Raw genomic sequence first — 20,191 nt, 5'->3', positions numbered from 1 at the left:
TAAATAAATAAAATCTTTAAAAAAAAATAAAAAAAAATAAAAAAAAAAAAACGTTGCCCAGAGATTGCTGGCATCAGTATTCCATACAAGATTAAAATTATTTCCCAAGATGCATACCCTGCACTCCAATTGATATTTTAATAACTTGATTAAAAATTTCTCAGAAGTCTATTAGAGTCAGGAAACGGTCTGCGGTGTAGGTGAGGATTTTCAGTTTTTGCAACGGAAACTTTTGGCCCCATGAACATAATAGAAGAAACTCAATTAAATGTGTTTTTCCTCCATCCTCGCCTAATCCAAAGGTAAAAAAGTAAAAGGGTTTTCGAAGAGTGGTGTTTAGCTGTGCTTCTTTCCTTTTTCCTTTAGAACAACCAGGTGGATTCATAGGATCCAATTTTTAAATAGCTTTTTATCTCCTACTCCGAATAAACCCGGCCACCCAGCACAATCAGAAAGTTGGTTTTATGTTTTGTTTCGAATTTTCAGCCTCTAAAGGATGGGGGAGGGGAGACAAAACGGGGACGGGAAAGGACGAAGGAGGTACTTTAATTAAAAACAACCAATAACTCGAGGTTTTTAGATATGGTCTGTCATTTCCTAATTAAGAAATGAGCTTGACAGTCCCTGGGCCAACTCAAGGTGAAGACTCCTATGAAACCCTAAAGGACTGGTGGTTGTCCAAGAGACGAAACTCCATTCCCCTGCGAGACCCCAAGCCAGTCCGCCCAGGCCGGCCGTACCCAACTCTGGGGTCCTTCCCGTCCGGCAGTCACCTCGGCTCCCTCAGGTCCGTCTCCTCCTGAGCTCAGCTCGGCGCTGGGCCGGCCGCCTCGGGCTCGCCGCCACCAGGTCGGCGCAAATACCTTTTCCCTCCCCGGGGCCCCAGGCGCGGACACCTCCCTGCCTCCCTCCCTGCTGGCGGGGCCCTTTCCCGGCTGGGAAACAGCAGCGGCGGCCGCGGCGGCAGGAAGCGAAGCCCTTGTTGATGCTGTTCCTTGGCGCGTCTCCCCGCCCTCCGGCGGCCGCCCTAGCTCTTCCAGGCTTTGGGGCGCCCCCCTCCGCGCCTGCGCAGTGCCCCGCGGGGGGCGGGGCTCAGATTCCTGTCAGCGGCAGCGGCGGTGGCGGCGACCGTCAGTTTTCGCTGAGGAGAAGCACGAAACGGACCCGTTGGCTCTCCCCCCCTTCCCTTTCCCCGCCCTGAACCCCCCTCCTGGCTCGCCGGGAATTAGTCCCCGTGGAGTTTCCCCTCCGCCTCGCTGCCGTTTCCTCGGTCCTCGGCCCGGTGGAAGTCACTGCCCTCGAGGAGGAGGCAGCAGCAGCCGCCCTCGCCTCGCCGCCCCCGGTTCGGTGCCCGCGGTCCCGGAGAGGAGGTGCCGCCGCCACCGCCGCTCCCCCCCTCCCGCTGCCCTCGGGCCGGGCTGGGTCGAGCTGCGATGCCCTCGGACTTCATCTCATTGCTCAGCGCGGACCTAGACCTGGAATCGCCCAAGTCCCTGTACTCGCGAGGTGAGTCAGGCTGGGGGCTGGGGCGTGGGGGCGGGGAGGCCCGGCCCGGGGGAACCAGAGGGGTCCCCGTCGGGGGTGGGGGCAAGCCCGGGCCGGTCGGGCCTGTTTTGAGGGGGGTGGGGAGAGGCTGATGGAGTCGGGTGATGGTGGAAGGGGCAGGGGAGGAGTGGCGGCCCCTCCCCCGCGGAGCCGCCGGCCGCACGGAGCCCAATTGCCGTCGGCCCCGGGTCTCTGCGGCACCAGTCGCTCTGAGAGTCCCTCGGCGTGTCCGTCCCCGCCACACTCCTCGAGCGGCTGGTCCCGGCCTCCCCCGCTCAGGGATTCCCCCCTCCCCCAGACTGGGCCCCAGCGTGCCGGGGCCGCTGCGATCCGTGCGCCGCGGCCCCCCTACCAGGGCCATCCTCCCCAGCAAAGTTGCCCCCAAACGGGCGGCTTGGCTCGGAGCCGCTTCTGGGTGCAGGGGCACCATTTTTCTCCCCCCTCCAGGTTGTTTGTGCGCAGCGGTTCTACCCCCCGCTCCCTCCGGCCTAGTCCACTCCCTCCCCTTGTTGGGACGGCCCCCCTCGACCAGGCGTTCTTCCTTTCCTCGTCATCTTATTGCTGGAATGGGCCCGAATTTTCTGTTTTTCTCTCTTTCCACCTCTGTGGCATTCTAATGACTTACATCGTCCTCTCTTTTTACAAAGATAGGAGTGCTCTCTCTGGATTAGTTTTATTCCTCTCCCGTCCCAGGGGTACCAGCTCAGGCACTGACGCTGTCCTTTGAGAATTTTCTCTTTCGTTGCCGTTCCAGGACTCCTTGCAGGGAGGGGGCATTGGACAGAGATTCCCGTTTTTAAACTCTTTTGGCCAGGGCCTAAAGGGGATTCCCGGGATCTACGGTATGAACACTTGAGTTGATCTCTACCGGGTTTAAATTCCTATACTGGGCTCCACAAGAATGTGTTAGAACAGGTTCCCTGTGCAAGGGGCATCAAACCAGAACGCTCCCACTACACTCTTTACCACTTTTTAAACCCCTGGGAGGGGCAAAAGACGTAGATGGGTTATTAGCTACTCATTTCACCATATTAAAAGAAATTATGTGCCGTTGTGAGCCTCCTTCCTGAGAAATCCAGCGTTTCTTCAGTTTGGGTGTGATGTATCCATCCGCTGATTCTACCCCCTCCAGAAAGGGGGACCTCAGTTTCACATTAGTAAATGTTAGTTGTTTAAGCGAAATCAGAGTGAGATGGTTTACTCTGGAAGGTACTGGACTTTACAGACTGACGACTGGGTTTGTACAGAGAGTCCTACTTAGTAACTGTAGCCATTGTCTGTTGCTCTGATGACTTTAGCTGGCAGTCATCATCCTGTAGGATGTTTTTCAGGCATCATACCTGAAGTAGTTGGAGATATTGTAGTTTTGAGAGTCAGAAGAAAAAAGATGATATCAAGAGATGATTCTTAGAAGAGGGCTAATGTGGTACAATTGGGTGCTAAAAATAGTCAAGACATTAACACCATTTGTGCAGTAATCATCAGATAATTTTCCATGAAACAAATGCTTTATGAAAATCGAAGTTTACCATAGAGACCAGTGTAGAGGCAATTCCATCTTCTTTTGCAGAGTATAGTCGCAGATATGGGCTTTAGCTCTTAAAAATACATGGCAGTTATGTAAGAGATTTATGCCACCCTTGCCTTTTTTTCTTTCTTAAGTCATTCAGCATAAAAAGTACTTAATGCTTTTTGTGTTTTTCAGATTCTCTGAAGTTACACCCATCACAGAATTTTCATAGAGCTGGACTATTGGAAGGTCAGCAAAGTGCCATTTTAAAGCATATTGTGTGAGTATGCAAAGGCTTTCTCTGAAATGGAGTTTAAATGAGAAAGTGTGAAACTTTGCAAACTCATACAATGTAGTATTCTCCTAAAGAGCCTGATCCTTCTTTTAGAGCAGCTGAATGTTTTAGTGGATTTTGTTGCTGTGTTTGATGTGCTTGTTAGCTTATTGTATCTGCTTTGAGAAGCCTTGAAAACCCCCCCACAAAATCACGAAAAATTATGTGTTGGGTGTTCTACTTTGGAATTCCAGATCTTAATTCTATCTTCTTATACATAAACTGAATATGAAAAGGCTCAATCATTATAATCATAAGTATAACTAAAAGAGTGACACCAAACACATATTTTGTTTGAAAATTCAGAATTTAGAACTTTTATATGTTGAGCATTTTGAAACAGAATGTTAATTATTTATTACAAAAGCATTGTATCTTTACTGTTGCATTATTTTAAAGGTTAAGGAAAGCCAAAGAAAGAGATGATTGGAATATGCTTAGAAAAAAAAGTGTGAGACATATTCTGGAAATGTTAATAGAGGGTGTAGAATTTAAATAGCTGACAATTATTTTAGAAAACTTTACATTGAAAAAAGAAACACTGTTGTTTTCAGCATTTTAAGGCCAAAAAAAAGACTCTATCTGTGTTTTGTAGGGTTTCTAACATAATTTTTTAAGAAGCTTATTTATTTTTAGTAATCTCTACATCCAATGTGGGGCTCAAGTTTAAGGAGCCCCCAGTTCAAGAATCACATGCTTTTTGACTGAGCCAACCAGAAGCCCCTCTATTTTGTAGTTTTTGAAATTGTTTTTCATATCCTCTTTGAATTTTGTAATCCTGTAGTTGGACAGTAAGGATATTAATTTCCCCATATTAGAGATGAGTAACCTGAGGCTGGAATTAAGAGACTTGGGGGAAAAGAGTCACACAATAGCAGACATAATGCTTTTTTGTTTTAGCTGTCGTTCATTACCTAAACCCAAGCTGCCACTGTAAAATACGTAACCGGTAACTTAAACATTTTGTGGTCCACTTTAAAAAGGCCATAAAGGGACGCCTGGTGGCTCAGTCAGTTATACATCTGCCTTCCATTTGCCTTTGGCTCCTATCATGATCCCTAGGTCCTGGGTTGGAGGCCTGTTTGGGACTCCCTGCTCAGTGGGGAGCCTGTTTCTCCCTCTGTCCCTCCCCTGTTCATGCTCTCTCTCTAATAAATAAATATAATCTTTAAAAAAAAAAGGCCATAAATGTTTAAGTTTTTTTGAGTTTAGATGTTTGCCTCCCATATGGTATAGTCTGATACAGTGGTGGGAAGAATGGATTTTGTAACTGAGGTTGAGTTTGAATAGCAATTTAGTTGCTAATAAACTCTGTGGCCTTGGGCAGGTTATTTCACCTGTCTAAACTTTAATATTCTTTCTATAAAAATGTATATAATCTCTTAAGTTTACAGAGGTAATGTGTATGAAAATGCCTAGTATAGTGTCTGGCTTAATAAATGTTGAGTTTTCCTTTTAGTATCAGCTAGCTTTTTTGACTATAATTTAGAGCATATAGAATGTTATTTAATTATTAATTATATTTATATTTAACAGAAGCCCACTGATATATATTAGTATAAAAACAAATTACAACTTTTAAAAAAATTTTAAATTTTATTTTTAAGATTTTTATTTATTTATTTGACAGAGAGATCACAGGCAGAGAGGCAAGTAGAGAGAGAGGGGGAAGCAGGCTCCCTGCCCAGCAGAGAGCCCGATGTGGGGCTTGATCCCAGGACCTTGAGATTATGACCCAAGCCAAAGGCCGAGGCTTAACCCACTGAGCCACCCAGGTGCCCTCCAATTACAACTTTAAAAAAAATCAACTACAATTTGAGGCAAGACATTTTATGTGTTTCTTTTTTTTTTTTTTTTTTTTAAAGATTTTATTTATTTATTTGACACAGAGAGAGAGAGATCACAAGTCGGCAGAGGCAGGCAGAGAGAGAGAGGGGAAGTAGGCTCCCCGCTGAGCAGAGAGCCCAATGTGGGGATCGGGGCTCGATCCCAGGACCCTGACATCATGACTGGAGCCCAAGGCAGAGACTTAACCCACTGAGCCACCCAGGTGCCCCTGTAAATGTTTCTTACTGAAGTAGATTTCTGTTTTTTATTCATATTGTCCAGTTGTGACCATGTTATAGATTCCTCTTTGTCACAAACCCATCCGTTTTCTGGGCAACAGACCAGAGAGTATCATAATCATAGAGATTATCAGGCAGAAGCAAGGCAGAAGCAAGACACGAAAAATGAAAGTGTTAATTAGTCCAGCAAATATTTTTAACAAGTTGACAGAAATGCAGATAGCCATTTAATATGCATATTCGTATGTATGTGCTTAAATACTTTTATTAAATTTTTATTTTGGTTGAGAAGATCCTCAGTTTTTTGAAGTGAGACCATCCTTTCACAGATTATCTATACATTGTAAAATGTATAAATATCAAGTATCCTTTTATGGCTTTGATACAGGGAATCATAAGAAAGTTGTTTGCTTGTGTAATGAAAGTATTTATAATCTGTGCACCCTACTTCTATTTAGAATTTACAAAAGTAGAGAGAATAAAATAATGAGCCACCATATTCCTATCACCAAGCTTTTAACAATTATCAATGCATGTGTGATCTTGTTTCTTTTATCCTCGCCTTTTCCTGAAGCTATTTTATTTTAAGACAAATATCAGACATTATGTTACTTTATATATACATGCTTTTGTATTATAGTGATCTTTCTTTATTAATTTTTAAAATACCCTACTTTATTCCAGGAAATACATATTCTGATTTATTTCAGTAAAGTCTCTCCTCTCCCTGCCCTCTTTTTAAGTTAAAGCACAGCTGGAGGCTACTGCTTCTAATGTATAGTGTACCTTGTAATCTATGTTAAAATTGTAGGTCATGCGTCAGACTTGAGTTCAAATCCTTGTTTCAGCGTTTGTGCTTGACCTTGGCTTAGTCATGTGATCTTTTTGTGCTTCAATTTCCTCATCTTTAAATGGGGACAATCGTAGTATCTTCATCATGGGCTGCTGTGAAGATTATCTGAGGCAAATTCATGCCTATAGCATTTAACCTAACACATAGTAAGTCTCAATAAATGTTAGCTTAATTAAAAATTCTGAACAACCACTTACATGGCATTTACTGTATGCCAAGAACTTTATAAATATGAACTCACTGAATTCTCTTACCAACCATGAGATGGTTATTATTATCCAATTTTACAGGTGAGGGTGCTAAGGCATGGGGAGGTTTAGTAACTTACCCAGAGTCACATAGCTGGTAAGTTGTAGCCAAGATTTCAACACAGGTAGTCTCACTGTAGTCTATGCTCATTAACTACTGTATTGTATTATATTGACTCCCTGTTATATAATAAGAAGTATTTTCTTTTTTCTTTTTTTCTTTTTAAAGATTTTAGTTATTTATTTGACACAGAGACAGCGACCATGAGAGAGGGAACACAAGCAGGGGGAGTGGGAGAGGGAGAAGCAGGCTTCCCGCTGAGCAGAGAGCCCCATGTGGGGCTCCATCCCAGGACCCCAAGCATCATGACCTGAGCTGAAGGCAGACGCTTAACTGACTGAGCCATACAGGTGTCCTGAGAAGTATTTTCTAGTAATATGTGTGTATACTTTCTGTCAGTAGTCTAGATTTCCATTTAGTAGTAAACTCAACCCAGGGTAAGGGGAATTTGATTACTATGATATATAATTTGTTAAATTTTTTGAAGGACATATTTTTTCCAAATATAAGGTCTCTCTTTAGGAAACAAGGTTGGAAAACTTGCAGTTGAGTGTTATGGAGCTTTAAAAATAGATTCAAGGGGTGCCTGAGTGGCTCTGTACATTGAGTGTCTGCCTTTGGCTCAGGTCATGATCTCAGGGTCCTGGGATAGAGCCCTGAATTGGGCTTCCTACTTGGTGGAGTCTACTTCTCCTTATCCTCCCCATTCATGCTCTCTCTCACTATCTCTGTCTGTCTCTCTCAAAGAAATAAAAATCTTTAAAAAAAAAATAGATTCATTAAAAAAAATAGATTACCATTCAGTTAAGTTTGCTTTTATCCTACATATCAATGCTGATCCTTCCTGCTACTGTGTGTGTGTGTGTGTGTGTGTTTAAAGAATAGGAAGTTGACATAATTCAGTTTCACAATGTAATGATTCATTATTTGTATATATTGGGAAGTGACTACCACAGTAAATCTAATTAACATCTATAGGAGTGCCTGGGTGGCTCAGAGGGTTAAGCCTCTGCCTTCAGCTCAGGTCATGGTCTCAGGGCCCTGGGATTGAGTGCCCCATTGGGCTTTCTGCTCAGTGGGGAGCCCGTTTCCCCCTCTCTCTGCCTGTCTCTTTGCCTACTTGTGATCTCTCTCTCTGTCAGATAAATAAGTAAAAAATCTTAAAAATAAAATCTGTCACCGTATGTGGTCCTGCTACTACCTTTTTATTTAGTGTGGTAATTGCCTAACAATGGGAAAAGGGTCCATTTATTTAATGCAATAATACAAATAATGTTTCTGATGACACCATAATTACATGGGAGACTCTTAATGAAATAAGTAAATAAAAGAGGTACTGTTGCAATTATGTTAAAAGTAACTTACATAGAAAAAGTCCTGTACAAATGTATATACTGTGAGATTTTATTTTTGATTCTATTTTTGCATTTTCCCTGATACCTTTTTTTTTTTTTTTAAAGATTATTTATTTATTTATTTATTTGGTAGACAAAGATCACAAGTAGGCAGAGAGGCAGGCAGAGAGGGGTTGGGAAGCAGGCTCACTGCTGAGCAGAGAGTCCGATGCGGGGCTCCATCCCAGGATCCTGGGATCATGACTTGACCCAAAGGCAGAGGCTTTAACCCACCGAGCCACCCAGGTGCCCCTCATTTTTCCTGCTTTCTTTAAAGAAGTAAGTTTATATATAGTGAACAAAAAATAAAATGGTTTACAGTTAGTGTGTTCAAATTTGAAGGCTAGGAATCTTTGGAGTGTCTAGAGAAAAAGTTGAACTACAGAGAAAAATTGTCATTTCTTAACTCTCTGTATTGAAAAATACTGATTTTGGCATATATTATTTGCCATATAAAAAACTGATATAAAAATTAAACTAAAGTAAATGAATACGAGAAAGAGGTCATTCTGGAAATACAGAGATGTAAGATAAGATGGTAGAAAATCAGATAAAACAGGAAAAATAACATAAGCAAGTTGGTAAAAATAGAGTAATAAAAATAATAGGTTAAAATCTTTAAATGTTTTGGCGTTAAGCCACTGCCTTCGGCTCAGGTCATGATCTCAGGGTCCTGGGATCGAGTCCCGCATCGGGCTCTCTGCTCAGCAGGGAGCCTGCTTCTCTCTCTCTCTCTCTCTCTCTCTCTCTCTGCCTGCCTCTCCATCTACTTGTGATTTCTCTCTGTCAAATAAATAAATAAAATCTTTAAAAAAAAAAAAAATCTTTAAATGTTTTTAAAAGCAGGTGTTAAGAGATTACATATGATGGACTAAATTAAATAACTGATTAAATAAGAGCTAAACACTAATGTGAGGCAGTCTTAATATTAAGTATTTGAAACTGGAAGATTTATTTTTAAAATATTTTTAAAGAGTTTATTTGTTTAATTGATAGAAATCACAAGTAGGCAGAGAGGCAGGCAGGGCCTGTGGTGGGGGGGTGGGGGAAGCAGGCCCCCCACTGAGCAGAGAGCCCTAAACGGGTCTCCATCCCAGGACCCTGGGATCATGACCTGAGCTGAAGGCAGAGAGGCTTTAACCCACTGAGCCACCTAGGCGCCCCTGAAAGGAGGATTTTTTTTTTTTTTTTAAAGAAGATTTTATTTATTTATTTGCCAGAGAGAGAGATCACAAGTAGGCAGAGACAGGCAGAGAGAGGGGGGAAGCAGGCTCCCCTCTGAGCAGAGAGCCCGATGTGGGGCTCGATCCCAGGATCCTGAGATCATGACCCGAGCTGAAGGCAGCAGATTAACCCACTGAGCCACCCAGGCGCCCCTGAAAGGAGGATTTTTAAAAGAAAATGTGAAATATTACAATGATTTAGGGACAATAAACTACTTTTTTTGTTACTGTTGTCACACCATTTGATATGGTACTATGCATAATTATACTTTGTAATTCACAAAATGAAAATCCTAAAAATAGTAACAGTGTTTTACTGACTTTGTGGAATATTTCAGGATTGCCATTAAGCCTGATTTATTTCTCTTCATAGAGCTGGTGTAAGTAGGGTAGTTAAGCCGTTAATTCTCAAATGATGAAATGTATGAAGGTATCTTAATGGAAAGGATTTTTTGAAAATATTTAGTATTAAAAATAATCTGTTGGATTATTTTCTTGTTTAGTATCTATTTTTTTTTTTTAAGATTTTATTTATTTGTCAGAGAGAGGGAGAGAGAGTGAGCACAGACAGACAGAATGGCAGGCAGAGGCAGAGGGAGAAGCAGGCTCCCTGCCGAGCAAGGAGCCTGATGTGGGACTCCATCCCTGGGCACTGGAATCATGACCTGAGCTGAAGGCAGCTGCTCAACCAACTGAGCCACCCAGGCATCCCTCTTGTTTAGTATCTATTAATATCCATAGATCCTTACCCAGTAACTAAAAATGTCATTATGGAAATGAAGTCCAAACATTGTAAGTCATCCATACCTAGTTCATCCTCACTTCTTGGTTCTGTCCATCTCCCTGATTTCCTCCTATTTGTTTTTGTGTCTCTTTCTAAACTCTGTTTTTGTTATTTTCATTCAGTGCTAGAATTCTGCTGCTTATTACAGCAAGAGGATAGAAATTCATATTTAATCAGATGGTTCTTGGCTTGCTCTTAACTCACTCTTGACACTACTATAATTATTCCCAGAGTCCCCTAAAACTTGAAAGTGATTTTATAGAAAAACATTTCTTATTGCGATTAATATTATATATAAAAAATAGCCACTTTATATTAGAAAAAATTGACTCAGATTGTATTGTCCATAGGAGCACCTGGGTGGCTCGGGTGGGTGGGTGGCTCAGTCAGGTAGGTGTTTACCTTCCTTTCAGGTCATGATGCTAGGGGCCTGGTAACGAGCCTTTAGCCTCAAGCCTCACTGTGGACGCCCCGCTTAGCCAGGAGTCTGCCTCTCCCTCTGCCCCTTCCCCTCTCCCTCTCTCTGGAATAAATAAAATCTTTAAAAAAAAAAAAAAAGATTATATAGTCCGTAACGAATAATAGGTGATTAGAAAAAATAAAAGATCAAAGTAATCTGAGGTGTCATTTGGACCTTATTGTATAGTGAGAGAAGATAGTCCTGTTATCTCTAAGTTGTAAGACATTCTTCAGTAGAAATGTTGCTTATTAATTTATGTTATTGTCTTGTTGCAGAGATTTTATTTCAAGTTACATAAAAGAGATTCACGTGTCTTTTATTTGCTGTTGTCTTAATGAAAATCAAGGTTAAAAAAACTAACAGTGTATAATACACTAATTACAAACCTGTACTTGAGTGAAAAGGTAGAAATTTTCTTTATGGTTTAACTATAGATAATGATTCTAGCTTCCAAGTGTAAATAAAACCTGGTGCTGTGATAAAGGATCTATATTTTTGATGATTTGAAACTAAAGATGTGCTACGTGGACATTTTCAGTTTACTTATTCTTAATAACTATTGAAAAATAAATTTTTTTCTCTTAATACTTACTTGACTAGGTGATGAGAATTAGTGCTGCCCAGCCATAAATGTTTAATCTTCTCCCCCCCCATTCAGAAATGTTACAATTAGTCTTTTAGTAAATTTGGTATTGGTATTGGTTGTGTCTTTTGTTTTTTGGGTTTTTCTGGTATCTTCTTTTGAAGATGAGGCAAGAACAGAAAAAGTTTCTAAGAGTGACCTAAGCTGTTGATTACTCTTACCTTTATAAATTTAGCTTTAGTTTAGTGGGGTTTTTTGTTGTTGTTTTAGTTTTAGTTTTAAGACATCTACTTAAAATAATATTTGTAGGGCATGATAAACAGTGTTGGTAAAGAAAGATTAATAAATTCAGTGCTAGTAATTGGAAACATTTTTTGAGCAATTTATGTGTGCCAGAATTTTACAGATATTTTTCACATTTAGTCCTCAGAAAAAATCCTCTGAGATAGAGTCCGTATCTGTATTTCATAAATGAGCAAACTGAGGTACAGAGGGATTCGCTTATTTTCCCAAGGTCGCGTAGTTAATCGGGGAGGCTGGAATTTGAAACTTTCACTATTTTACCACAGAGTATTGAGCTTATCCTGACTCTCTTTAGTATAAACATTTGATAATTGATATTTACACTTTGGGCCCTACTAAAATTACACCACTGTTCATATGGTGTAAAAAGAGTGCTTTGTGTAGGATTCTTCAGCTAAACAGCCTCCATAAAGTAAGAAGTTCTATAAGCCACAGATAAAAATCAGTTAAGAATACAATGATGACCCTTTTGGGGAAATATATTAACACTGGAAATTGGCAAATCATTGCCTGACTTGGGTGAGTGTCTTTAAGATTGTACCACCTCTGTGTTGACAGGTGGTGGTACTCAGAAGTGAAAAGTAGGGGAAGGCTAAGCAGACCATCACCAAAGGAGAATTACTTGAGAAATGGAGGATGCCATGGGACTCATCACTTCTTTGGCATTAGTTTTATGGAAGCCTGGAATCATTGCACCTTATTTCTGCTAATGTGTTTCAGAGCTTAGCTAAATTTGAAAGGAGATGAGCAACAGAGAATACAGTACTAATAGAGCTCTTAGAGTTAGTTCTTTTCATGCTGTGGTTGGTCATTGTTCATGAATTTCCTGAAAATTTTGTGTTAGGCATTAGAAAATATGGATTTTAGTTCTAGTTTTGTTTTGAGACCCTGTGGAAAATCGTGCAAGCATTCCTTTTCTTCGGTAGAGACTTTAATAGCTGTTTTGCTTACCTAAGAGTTAAGAGGAAAAAACAACTGACACGATGTCAGAGGACGAAACTATAAAATGTCTGTATCAGTAATGATACTCTGCATTGGGCCCTATTAATTTACTTAGGTTCTTTGCACTGTCCCTCTTTCTAAAATCTTGTTCTACTCATATCTCCATTTTCTCATGGTACTTTCTACATTTGCTTGTTGGTTTTTGCGATTAGTCCTTGTATTCTCTCTCTCTCGCGCGCGCGCTCTTTTTTTAAATAACAGATCGTCTTTATATAGAAGCACAGAGGTTTACCAATTTAGGGTGTTCCATGAATTTTTAACAAGTGTACACATCAGTGTAATCACCATAGATGAGATACAGAACATCTCAGTCACCCTGTTAGGTAGGTTACCTCTTGCTGTTTTGTAGTCAGTCTTGCCCAACTGGCAAGTTGCCCTCAGGCAACTACTTGTCTGTTTTTTCTTAAAATAGATCAGTTTTGTCTTTTTTAGAATTTCATATTAATGGATTTATACACTATATGCTCTTTTCTCTTCAACTTTTGTTTGTTCAACCACTGTAACGTTCTAAAACGGAAAACTATTTTTTCAAAGGACCTAAAAATAATGAAAATTTTTATTCTGTTTTACATTACTGTATTCTATAATGTAGCTAAGTGTAATTTTCTAGGGATGACTTTTCATGTTTATGTGCAAGTATAGGTTACTTAGTCATGATATTTATATTTATTCACTCACTTAAAATGAATTTGCAGGGGCACCTGGGTGGCTCAGTGGGTTAAAGCCTCTGCCTTCAGCTCAGGTCATGATCTTAGGGTCCTGGGATTGAGCCCCGCATCCCCACATCTCCGCATCGGGCTCTCTGCTCAAGAGGGAGCCTGCTTCCTCTCTCTCTGCCTGCCTCTCTGCCTACTTGTGATCTCTATCTGTAAAACAAATTTAAAAAAAAATCTTAAAAAAAAATGAATTTGCACATGGATCTTGGCCACATATAGTTTATAGCTCATTAGAAGACATTGTATGTGAATAAACAATGTTTTAAAGGGTTTTGTAATACAGTCTAGATTAGAAAATGAAATTAATATGCTTGACTTTTTTTTTAAAGATTTTTATTTATTTAATTTGACAGAGAGGGACACAGTGAGAGAGGGAACACAAGTAGGGGAAGAGAGTGAGGGAGAAGCAGGCTTGCCGCTGAGCAGGGAGCCTGATGTGGGGCTCGATCCCAGGATCCTGGAATCATGACCTGAACCAAAGTCAGCCTAATGACTGAGACACCCAGGCACCCAATGTGCTTGACTTTTAACTTTTATTTGCTCATAGGAAAAAACTTCTGTGCAACTTACACCAGAGCATATAGTTTGCCCCATACCAGATAATTAAAAATCGAAGTTTAGAGCTTTAAAATTTCTTTGTAAAATAGTTTAAGTCTGGAGAGGGTTATATAGTTGAAGAGTACGTAGTGGGTATGCAATACTGTAGGTTAAGTGTAACGGTCAAAATCAAAATGAGCTTTCTGTCACATATAAGGTGAGTACTATCTTGTCTTTAACTCTACTGTACGTACTAATTTTGAATAAAATTCAAGTTGCCCAGTAATCATTTTTACTACATACCATACTGCTAGTTTGGACCTTAGACATTAAAATACTTGTGTTGGGATGCCTGGGTGGCTCAGTTGGTTAAGGGGCTGCCTTCGCCTCAGGTCATGATCCCAGAGTCCTGGGATCAAGTCCTGCAACCAGCTCCTTGCTTAGCAGGGAGTCTGCTTCTCTCTCTGCCTCTGCCTGCTTGTGCTCTCCCTCTCTCTGACAAATAAATAAATAAAAATCTTAAAAAATAATAATAATAAAATACCTTTGTTAGCAACATAATGGAACAATTAAATGTTTGTTGATGGGACCTGGTTACACAACTTAAGTATTTATTTGAATTAAGTTTTCATTACAGTTGTTTAGGTAAGTCACTAAAATGCCTCATGTTTAAAAGTATGTAATAGCAATGAAGCATCCAAACGTAAGTTTAAGCTAACAAGTAGCTATTCTTCATAATAAAGTTGTAATTAGAAGTCTTTAAGATTTTGTAGTATCTCTTTTTTCCAGTTTCCAAGTAGTGACTTGCTTATTAGGTTTTCAGTCTGAAACGAAGATTTTACTTGAAAAATATCACTGTAAAGTGGAGTTAATAATAATAAATTAGTGTTAATAAGTTAAATATTTAATTTCTAAGTACCTAGGACTTTAGAAATTATAAATTAAAATTTTACTGGAGTAAATTTTTATAAAATTGTTTTGTGAACTCTAACTTTTTCTATATCCTTTTACTATGTATTGTTAAACCATATTCTCTAGAATATTAGGCTAAAGTAGAGCAAATGAATGTAAAATGTAAACATATAGCTTGAATTTTATAATAATAATAATTTTTAAAGATTATTTATTTGAGAGACAGAGAGGGAGAGCAAGCACGAGTAGGGCTAGGGCAGAGAGAGAGGAAGAAGCAGGCTCCCCTAGAGCAGGGAGCCCAATGTGGGGCTCAGTCCCAGGACCCCAGAGATCATGACCTGAGCCAAAGGCAGTCAGTCACTCAACCGACTGAACCACCCAGGCACCCCTATAATTATTTTTGAAGAGCATTTCATTTTCTTAGTTTATTTTTACCTGAATAACAGATACGTTGGATAAAATGACTACTTAATTCCTTTAATAAGCTCCATTGTTGCTTTTTTGTTTTTAAATGGGGTAATGAAGTATTTGAAGAACAGAATGTCACTAGTTAGCTAACTTATTGGTCTATTACGGTAAACACAAATGGTACATTTATACTATAAAATATAGTAAGTAAAAACTAAAAAATAACTTTTTTTTTAAAAGATTTTATTTATTATTTATTTGACAGGCAAAGATCACAAGCAGGCAGAGAGGCAGGCAGAGAGAGAGGGAAGCAGGCTCCCTGCTGAGCAGAGAGCCCGACACGGGGCTCTATCCCAAGACCCTGGGATCATGACCTGAGCCGAAGGCAGAGGCTTTAACCCACTGAGCCACCCAGGCGCCCCTAAAAAATAACTTTCTTGAAAATGTTTTTTGGTGAACTTAGTAAGAATGGATAGAATCCATTACAAAAAATTCTGCACAGAAAAAAACTCAGTTCAAACTTAACTGAGAACACATGAACAGAAGAGTTGGAAGTTGAATTTGAAGAAGTGCTTTCATAGGAATTAAAAATGGTACAGTACCTCTCGGTGGCTCAGTTGGTTAATCATCTGCCTTCGGGTAGTGTTACGATCCTGGGGTCCTGGGATTGAGTCCTGCATTGGGCTCCTTGCTTATTAGCAGGGAGCCTGCTTCTCCCTCTGCCTGCCGCTCCCCCTGCTTGTACTCTCTCTGACAAATATCTAAAATTAAAAAAAAAATAATGGTAAAGATAATAAGTAGAAAAATCAGAGTTCTGTCTATTTATCAGGCTTGTGAATAAAAACCCAGTTTCAGAACCATGCATTACTTAATAGCTGTGTGATTTTAGGCAAGTTAGTTAACCTTTCTGTGACTCAGTTCTATAAAGTGGTGATAATAGACTGTTAGATTTCTTATGAAGACTAGATGAGTTAATATTTCTAAAGTACTTGAAATAGTATTTGGCATACAGTAAGCACTATGTAAGTATTTATAAAATAAACAAATATAATAAAAATTCATATCTAGAAATAAATTACTTGACAAACATATTTACCCATAATGTAGCAAAGAACCAGGAGTTTATTAGCATAAGCTTCTGAGCACCCAAATCAGATGTTGCTAAATTTATATACTAAGATTTAGGCATTCATAGCACAATGTGGTACAGGATTTGTCTTCCTAAAATATAAATCTAATCATATTGCTTGCTTTAAAATCCTTTAATAAAGATGCAAAATTCACACACACACAAAAAAGGTGCAAAATTCTTGGAGCACCTGGGTGGCTCAGTGCGTTAAGCCTCTGCCTTCAGCTCAGGTCATGATCCCAGGGCCTGGGATCAAGCCCCACATCGGGCTCTCTGCTTGGCGGAGAGCCTGCTCTTCCCCCTCTCTCTGCCTGCCTCTGTGCCTTGTGATCTCTCTCTGTCAAATAGATAAATAAAATCTTAAAAAAAAAAAAAAAGATGCAAAATTCTTAAAGACCTGGCTCCTGATTATCTTTTTTTTAATTGAGGTAATTAATATATCATAAAGTTTTTCATTTTAACCATTTTAAAGTATGTAATTTGGTGGTTTTAGTGCATTCAAAATGTTATACAACTAGCACCAGTATATAATTCTGGAACATTTTCATTCCCCTTAAAAGAAACACTTTACTCATTTAGCAGTCACTTCTCAGTTCTCCTTCCTCCAGCCGGTGGCAGCCCTCTCTACTTTTTGTGTTTGGATTTATCTATTCCTAGACATTTTGTATCAGAGGGATCATGTATAGTCTTTTGTGACTTCTTTGTGTCACTTAACATTATATTTTCAAGGTTCATGCATTTTATAGCATGTATCAGTATTCATTCCTTTTTATGGAAGAATATTTTTGGACTCTTCATTCATTAGTTCATGGGCATTTGGGTTATTTTAGCTATTATGAACAGTGTTGCTATGAACATTTGTGTACAAGTTTTCCTGTGTACAGATTTTTTTCTTTTGGGTATATACTCAGGAGTGGAATTGCTGGGTCATACTATAACTCTATTTTTAACTTTTTCAGAAATTGCCAAACTGCTTTCCACAGTGGCTACATCATTTTATGTTTTCAGCAGCAGTGTATGAGGGTTCTGATTTCTTCATAGCCTTGTCAACACTTGTTATTATCTCTTTTTGATTAAAGATGTCATAGTGGGTATGAAGTCTCTTGTGGTTTTGATTTATATTTCTCTAATGATTAATACTTTTGAGCATCTTTTCATTTGTTTATTGTCTATTAGTATGTCTTCTTCAGAAAAATGCCTACTTAAGACTTTTGCCCATTGTTAAATTGAATCACTTGTCTTCTTATTGTTGAGTTGTAAGAGTTCTTTATATTTCTGTATACAAATCCTTTATCAGCTGGCGATTTGCAGAAATTTTCTCCCTCTCTGTGGGTTGTCTTTTTACTTTTTTTTTTTTTTTTAAAGATTTTATTTGAGAGAGAGAAAAAGAGAGAGGGGGTGTATGGGGGAGGGGGAGGGGCAAAGTAAGAGGGAGGAGCAGACTCCCCACTGAGCAGGGATTCCCATCTCCATCCTAGGACCCCAAGATCACAACCTTAGTGGAAGGCAGATGCTTAACTAAGTGAGCCACCCAAGCATCCTTTCACTTTCTTGATAGTGTCTTTTGATGCACAAACATTTTAAATTTTAAGTCTGCAATTTATCTGTTTTTGTTGTTGTTACTCATGGTTTGTGTCATATTTAAGAAACTGTTGCCTAGCTTAGGGTTACAGAGATTTACATCTATATTTTCATCTGAGAATGTTATAGTTTTGGTTCTTACATTTTGATCTTTCATCCATTTTGAGTTAATTTATTTCTGGAGTCTCAGTTCTTTTCCATTCATCTTTCTGTCTGTCCTTATGTCAGTACCATACTGTTTTGATTACTGTAACTTTGAAATATATTTTGAAATTGAGAAGGGTGAGTCTTCCAGTTTTGTTCTTCTTTTACAAGATTGTTTTGGTTATTCAAAGTCCCTTAAATTTCTCTTTTAATTTTAAATCTTTAAAATGTATTTCTTTGAGAGAGGAAGCGGGAGCAGGGAAAAGGGGCAGAGGGAGAGGGAAAAGCAGACTTCCTGCTGTGCAGGGACCCGGAGGTAGGTCTCCATCCCAGGACCCTGAGATCACGACTTGAGCAGAAGGCAGATGCTTAACTGACTGAGCCACCCCGGCTCCCCTCCATTTGAATTTTAAGAATAGCTTGTCAACTTCTGCAAAAAGTGAGCTATGATTTTAATAGGGATTGCATTGAATCTGTTTTGAGAAATATTGTTTGTGGAGTATTGCCATCTTAATAATATTAAATCTATGAACATGGGATATCTTTCCTTTTATTTAGATGTCCCTTCAGTTTCTTTCAACAGTGTTTTGTAGTTCTCAAGGTATAAGTTTTACATATCTTCTTAAACATTTATTTTTAAGTGTTTTGCTTGCTTTTTTTTTTAGATTTTATTTATTTGACAGAGATCACAAGTAGGAAGAGAGGCAGGCAGAGAGCAGGGAGGGGGAGCAGGCTCCCTGCTGAGCAAAGAGCCTGATGCGGGGCTCGATCCCAGGACTCTGAGATCATGACCTGAGCCGAAGGCAGAGGCTTACCCCTCTGAGCCACCCAGGTGCCCCAAGTGTTTTGCTTTTTAATAATTTTTAAGTATTAGCAAATTGGAAATGATTTGAGGAATGGTCTCTTAAAACTTAGGAGAGCTTTAGTATTTATTGAAGTACTAGATTATGTATCTATTCAGTAAAAGAAACCCAAACTATGATGAAATAATTGACCGTAAAATATTAGTCAGTCATAGAATTAAAGCTGTAGTAAACCATAAACAACATATAGTAAAGTCCACTTTTGTTTAAAAAGTGGGTGGTAATTTTCTCAAGGCCAGCAATTATACCTTGAATTCTCAGAGCATCTGACACAAGTGCTTTATAATCTAAAAGGTACTTGATAAATATTGAGTGAATGAGAACTATATCCAGAAAAGAAGGAAGGAATGATATTGGAAGTCTGAGAGGATTGTGTTTTAGTTATACACAGCCATGTAGAAAGCTTTAACTGGAATAACAATTACATTAAAATTACAACAAATAGAAAACTATAGATTTGTAGCTATTTAATCTGTAAAGACAAGAACTTAGATAATAAAGATAAAAATGGAGGTTTGTTCTCTGAATCTAAAATACTGAAGAAAGTTCTCGTGAAGTTTGAATGGAATAGGTTTAGGACAAAATGTATAACTATGTAATATATATAATGGGTAGAAGTTTTCTTAGTGGACCTTACATGTTACAACTGAAAAAAAAAAATAGAATCTAGAATGGTTAGTTAAATAAATAGATAATAGGTTGACCATCATGGATAATTGAGAAAGCTAGAGATGTGATCTTAATTTTATGGCAAGAAAATGTCTGGTGCCTTTATCAGAAAATGTAAAAGAAAAATGTAATTTTTCCCAACATTACTTTTTTCTCTTTGTTTGGGAGGGTTATTTTATTTTGCAATTCTGTGCCCCATGGAACAGAGTAACCAGTTAATGTGAGGTGATTTTGTAGAATTGGAAGTAGACCTTTTTACTCCACATGAGCTCTACATAACCTAGCTTTCTCACTTGTATTGGCATGGATTTCCTGGAATTTTTTTAAAAAGATTTTATTTATTTTAGGGGCACCCGGGTGGCTCAATGGCTTAAAGCCTCTGCCTTCAGCTCGGGTCATGATCCCCAGGTCCTGGGATCGAGCCCAGGCTCTTTGCTCAGCAGGGAGCCTGTTTCTCTGCCTGCCTCTCTGCCTGCTTGTGATCTCTGTCAAATTAAAAAACAAAACAAAACAAAACTTTATTAAAAAAAAAAAAGATTTTATTTTAGAGAGAGAGAAAGTTTGAGTGGGGAGGGGCAGGGAGGTGGGAGAGGGAGAAGGATTCTGAAGCAGACTACATTGAGCATGGAGCCCAGTGTGGGGCTCCATCCCACGATCATGAGATCATGACCTGAGCTGAAACCCGAGAGTCACACTCAACCGACTGAGCCACCCAGGTGCCCCAGTTTTCCTGGGAATTTAGTAGAGTGAAGTGAAATATGTATATGGGCATTTGTGAAATCACTTCTGTCAAACCCTGGTCCTCAGCAACTATTAAATTAATCTTATAATTTTTAACTTATATTCTAGGAGTAAACTTCACTTTA

General features: G+C 39.3%; 1 protein-coding gene across 3 annotated transcripts in view; it reads left to right on the top strand.

Moving 5' to 3' along the window:
* The first annotated feature begins 1,075 nt into the window (after nucleotides 1-1,075).
* Nucleotides 1,076-20,191, top strand: part of NFAT5 (nuclear factor of activated T cells 5) — a 116,702-nt gene continuing 97,586 nt past the window's right edge. The window contains exons 1-2 of one of the 3 annotated variants that reach the window (XM_059152979.1): nucleotides 1,076-1,506; nucleotides 3,251-3,304. In XM_059152979.1, the coding sequence (XP_059008962.1) occupies nucleotides 1,434-1,506; nucleotides 3,251-3,304 (127 nt within the window). In that variant the 5' untranslated portion in view covers nucleotides 1,076-1,433. The other 2 variants (XM_059152980.1, XM_059152981.1) reach the window with 2 other exon arrangements.

This window comes from Mustela lutreola, chromosome 16, assembly GCF_030435805.1.
Source record: "Mustela lutreola isolate mMusLut2 chromosome 16, mMusLut2.pri, whole genome shotgun sequence".
Classification (NCBI taxonomy): Eukaryota; Metazoa; Chordata; class Mammalia; order Carnivora; family Mustelidae; genus Mustela; species Mustela lutreola.
The sequence above is the reverse complement of the archived record's forward strand: the minus strand, read 5'-3'. Positions and strand labels throughout refer to the sequence as shown.